Genomic DNA, 5000 nt, shown 5'->3' with positions numbered 1-5000 from the left:
CCCTACAAGACCCCCCTCCGCACAGCTGATTCAAATGAATGATCAATGGCTCTTTGACACTTGCTCTTAGCAGTAGCCTAACTCCTGTGTTTCACTGGATGCTGTTGCTGCTGTGACACCTCAATCTCTGCATGGGGATTAAATAGTGCTTGTTAAGTGACTTCAGCGCTTGATAATAAGCACTGATCATCCATTTGAATCAGCTGTGTGACCCTTTTTCATTTCGGCCAGGTTGTGTTCCCACATTATTGTTGACTGATATGTAATGATCCCTCAAATTAATTTAATGACTGACAACAGGAAGTGATGCCCATAATTGACACCCCCCTTTTCCCCAGTAAATTCCCCTAGAATAAATAAGAAGGATGGATTACAGGGGCGTGCTGGGGGCGTGTCCCAGCGTAGTACCGGGGTATTGCACATGGCAGTAAAATCCTGCCTGAACATACAAAAAGGCTCAGTAGATGGCAGCGTGTGACCCTTAAACGGTAGTGTTTGTTTTGTGTCACTTCAGTAGCCACGGAGACCTGCTGAAGATCTTTATTTTGGCTTTATTTCGCTGGGACACGCCCCCAGCACAACCCTGTAATCCATCCTTCTTATTTATTCTAGAAGTTCCCCAGGAAACTTGTGTGCATAACTGTAGTCCCAGGTTTCCTGAGCGTGGCATACATACAGAAATGGGCATTCCAGTCACGGTGTCGCTCGTCAAAAATAGCCGATCTACAAGCTCACAGCGTGTCGTGTGGACGTTATCACAGTGTTGCATTTCATATTCAAGTGCAACAACACGATTTATTTTATCTGTTCATGTCTGCTCCCTACAAACACACTTCACACTGGAGTTGTGTGTGAGGGCTGGTTTCTAAGTCCATACTTAGTAGAGAAATAGTGCTGTGGCTTTTAACCATACAAGTCGTTATCTTAACCGCTGCATCACAATGGTTTCAGTTGTCGAGCGCCACAGGGCTGCTCAAATGTCCATTAACCATTAATGGTTAATCGTGGGAGTTAACGAGGCGGGATATTAGGCTCAGGCATGTGTGAACATTTCCAAGTTGATTGTGGTCCATAAAGGGAGAATTGCGTGCTTGTGTGCGTGTGTGCGTGCGTGCGTGCGCATGTGTCAGGGAGGAGGGATTTGTCGTTTGTCTTTCCTCTGTTCCTTGGTACTTCCTCTCTGGTGTTTACCTACAGTGCAGACACAGTACAAACACTGTTAGTGTTGGTTTGTTGGTGTGTCGTTTAGTTGGTGGGTGGGTGGGTGTGCGTGCGTGCGTGCGTGCGCGTGTGCATGCATGCGTGCGTGCGTGTGTGTTTGTTTGTGCGGGTAGTACCATCTCCTGCTCTGAGGTCAGGCAGCGGCAGGGAGCTTCTCAGGTCAGGAAAACGCACATCTGCCCTCCTCTTCACCATGGCAACGCTACCGTGGTTACCGTGGTTACCACGGTCACAGAGGAAGGACCGCTCACGGATCACTATCTTCTCTGATAAGACCTGGAGAGATGGACAGAAAATGTGTTATTTTGACTATTGTATAGAGCTATTCTAGTTATTTGATAGACAGTCTATAAGAAAGAAGAGAATATTCTTACAACACAAGTCTTATGTTGTAAGTATCTGACCATTCATAACTTATGTACAAGTGTTTACAAAGAGTTTCACAGACAAGCAACAATAAACTATGACACCAGATTAACCCATTTAGACCTGGAACATCTATATGTTGTTAAACCTTCAGCCTCAGGTCTAAGAAATTATAACAAATAAAATCGAATAAAAAACAACTGTTAATTGTGTATACACACACACACACACACACACACACACACACACACACACACACACACACACACACACACACACACACACACACACACACACACACACACACACACACACACACACACACACACACACACACACACACACACACACACAGTTACCTGTGCAGTGAGAGTTCCGGTGGGGTGGTTGGTCAATCTGTTGTACATACCAGGATGTCTCCTGGGTTTATCTATACACCTACACACACACACACACACACACACACACACACACACACACACACACACACACACACACACACACACACACACACACACACCCGCACGTGCGCACACGCACACACACAGGATCAGCATATTTCAGGTGCAAGCTACCAATAGGTCAAGGACCTCAATTCCCAAATATTATTTTCCATATATATATATATATATATATATATATATATATATATATATATATATATATATATATATATATATATATATATATATATCAGGAATCTGGAAGTACAATAATTCCACAACCTGCAATATAGCTTCCGTTGTATTGTGTATGCATGTGACAATAAAACAAACGTGAACTTGATCTTGAAGAGAGGGTAACATTTGTTAAGCAAACTGAAAAGAATTCAAACAATCCACATGGGAATGGCGTGGCTTCAATGTGCATCTTGGACTTCATGCAACCAGACCAGATACATTTCTGATGTATGACACCCAAATTTGGTCAAGGTTTCAGCTCCATTAACTTCTATTATAAAACAGAATTTAAATGTTTCACAAAGTTAAAACCATAAGTGAAATAAATTACTGGACGTATTACTGTCGCCTACTAGCAGTGTGCACAAGAAATGTGGCACTGATTGGTTTGTGAGATTAGCTCCAGACACAGACAGACACACAGAGTGACTCAATTAAGACAACCAATCTTGCAGAGCAAGGTGCATTGCATCATGGGATATGTAGTACTGTACCTGAGGCTGTGAGTGCCTGGTTGAAGCCCCGCCCCAAGGCTGAGATTGTTGCTGTTGATGGTGAGTGACCGGTGAAGCATAAGGGGTGTGGTGGAGGTGGGGGGAGGGAGGAGAGGAGCAGAGGATGGAAAGAGGAAAGGAGTGGAGGAGAGAGGAGGAGGGAAAGGAGGGGAAGAAGCAGGGAGGGTAGGATCGATGTTGTCTTTTGTCTCCCCTCCTTGTCTGTCGACTTTGTCGTGATCCTCAGCATCATCAAAATTCATAAGGTCTGCTTTGTTATTTTTGTCTTCAACGGTCAAGTGTTTCATTTTAAAGGTCGTAGTCTCAGTGACGTCGCTTCCAGGGGCCATCTTGGAATCATGTCTCTGTTCGTTGATAATACAGACACCAGAAAGCCCGGCATCCTTTTTGGTGTCGTCTGACGAAACATCCCACGGTTTCACGTCTCTAGTTTCAAGTCCATCTGTATCATCAACAGGCGTCATGGTTGAGTTTCTCACAGAGGCTTTGGAGTTTGTTTGTTCTGTTGAATCAGTCATTGAATCTTTAATGGGTTCAGATGTAGATTCATCGTCTGTAAGTTCTACATGGGGTTTTGAGGTAGCTTTGGAAGGGTTGCTGTTTGAGAACTGTGTAGGAGTTTCAGGGTTTGTCTCTGTGATCGACTGATCTGCAGTTACCACTGACAATTTGCTTTGATCTCTGTGCACCTTTGAGATCTTCATGAATGTGTTTTCTGTGAGATTGCTGTCCATGACTGAAGTAATGGGAACTGTGTCTGGGGGTGCTTTAGTTGTTTCTGTACAGGTCTGGTCCTTGTTGGAACTATTTGTAAATGGTCTGCTGAGAACTGACATGGATTTGTCGGTTGAAAGAATGTTTGTTGTCTTGGTAACTTCAGAACAGGTGGCGGTTGAGGTTTTACCTCTGTTAGTGTTTGAGTTGGCAATCATATTGTCATTGGGGGAGTCAGTGGGAGTTCTAGAAGTTTTTGAAATCACACCTGTATCAAGGTGTTGATTGGTTGAATTTCTCAAACAATCTGTATGGTTGAGATGGTCTTTGACGTCAAGTTTCAATGACTTTGTCTGTGAACTACCCGTAGGTAAAGGTTCGGTAGAAACTTTCAAAGGCGTTTCTGTCGTGGACGTCCTGTCTGTTTGGATGCTGCTCAAAGTTTTAATTGCTTTTGTGGTGGAGTTTGTCTCAGTGAAGAGTTTGCCCTCAGACGGTTCCCTCCTTGCCTCCAAGTGAGAAGGTATGAGGGGTTTTAATTTAACCATCATTGATTTGTTGTCAGTGGAATGTACCACATCTGAAGTTTTAGACGAGTTGATGTCTGTTTCTGTTTTCTCTAATGTATTTTTCAAATGTTCTCTTTTTGTCTCCAGATTCGTTGTCTTACCAAGTTTAACTTTGTTGGTTGTCACGTTTTTCTCATTCGACGTTCTGTTGGTGGCAGTAGAGTCTGTGTGATGGGGAGTCGAAGGGATTTTGGTTGTTCTAGAAACATCTCCTCTTATCTCTGGAGTGTTGCTTTTTCCTGCTTTACTTCTGCTAGCCGTGCTCTCCGTGGTTTTAGAGTCCGACGCTTTGGTCCGTTTGGCAGTAGGCTCTGAGACGCTGCGAGAGGTTTTCGACGGCTTGGCGTTCTGCTTGTCTTTCTTTTTGACGACCCTCTCGTCTCCACCCTCCTTCATCTTGCTGTTCTTCTCCTCTATCTCGTCTGGGCCTCCTCTCCCGTTCTTCTCCTCTACCTCCTCAGTGTCTCTTCTCAGGTTGAGGGCGATGGTGGGCAGGTTTGAGGTTTCTTTCTGGTCCTGATGGATCTTAGCGTTTAGTTCCTCCAGGAACCTGGAACACACCATTACAGAACATTTAGTTCTAGACTCTGAAAGTGTTCTGTATTCTCTACTCCAGGGGTTCACATGAAGGGTCCTTCCATGCTAAGGACCCTCAAACAGCCATAGTCTCTGGCTGCAGTCCCCCTATTGGGAAATGGCTTGAGCATTAAAAATGCCCAGAATACTGCAGGGACACAAGGTTGTGCATTTTCTTTATGAATCTTTTCCTTTTTCCCTGCTTTCCAAATGGCCCCCAAGATAAGCATACAGAAGAGAACAATTACAATACTAAATAAAATAAAATGAAAACCCAATGGAAAGGATAACAATTGAGAATTGAAACTAAAAAACAATGAAAGAAGGTTGAAATGAATCACACACACACACATGGGCTT

At 43.9% G+C, this 5000-nt stretch overlaps 1 protein-coding gene across 1 annotated transcript in view; it reads right to left on the bottom strand.

Moving 5' to 3' along the window:
* Nucleotides 1–618: 618 nt before the first annotated feature.
* The window catches only part of LOC311035382 (uncharacterized protein), an 11396-nt gene continuing 7014 nt past the window's right edge, over nt 619–5000 (bottom strand). The window contains exons 8-11 of the mRNA XM_084043550.1: nt 2762–4615; nt 1947–2025; nt 1338–1497; nt 619–1191 (exon numbers count right to left, since the gene is read on the bottom strand). Of these exons, the coding sequence (XP_083899676.1) occupies nt 1127–1191; nt 1338–1497; nt 1947–2025; nt 2762–4615 (2158 nt within the window). The 3' untranslated portion in view covers nt 619–1126. The remainder of the gene's footprint in view (nt 1192–1337; nt 1498–1946; nt 2026–2761; nt 4616–5000) is intronic.

Source organism: Gymnoscopelus microlampas (genome assembly GCF_963454915.1).
Source record: "Gymnoscopelus microlampas genome assembly, chromosome: 19".
NCBI classification, from domain to species: Eukaryota; Metazoa; Chordata; class Actinopteri; order Myctophiformes; family Myctophidae; genus Gymnoscopelus; species Gymnoscopelus microlampas.
The sequence above is the reverse complement of the archived record's forward strand: the minus strand, read 5'-3'. Positions and strand labels throughout refer to the sequence as shown.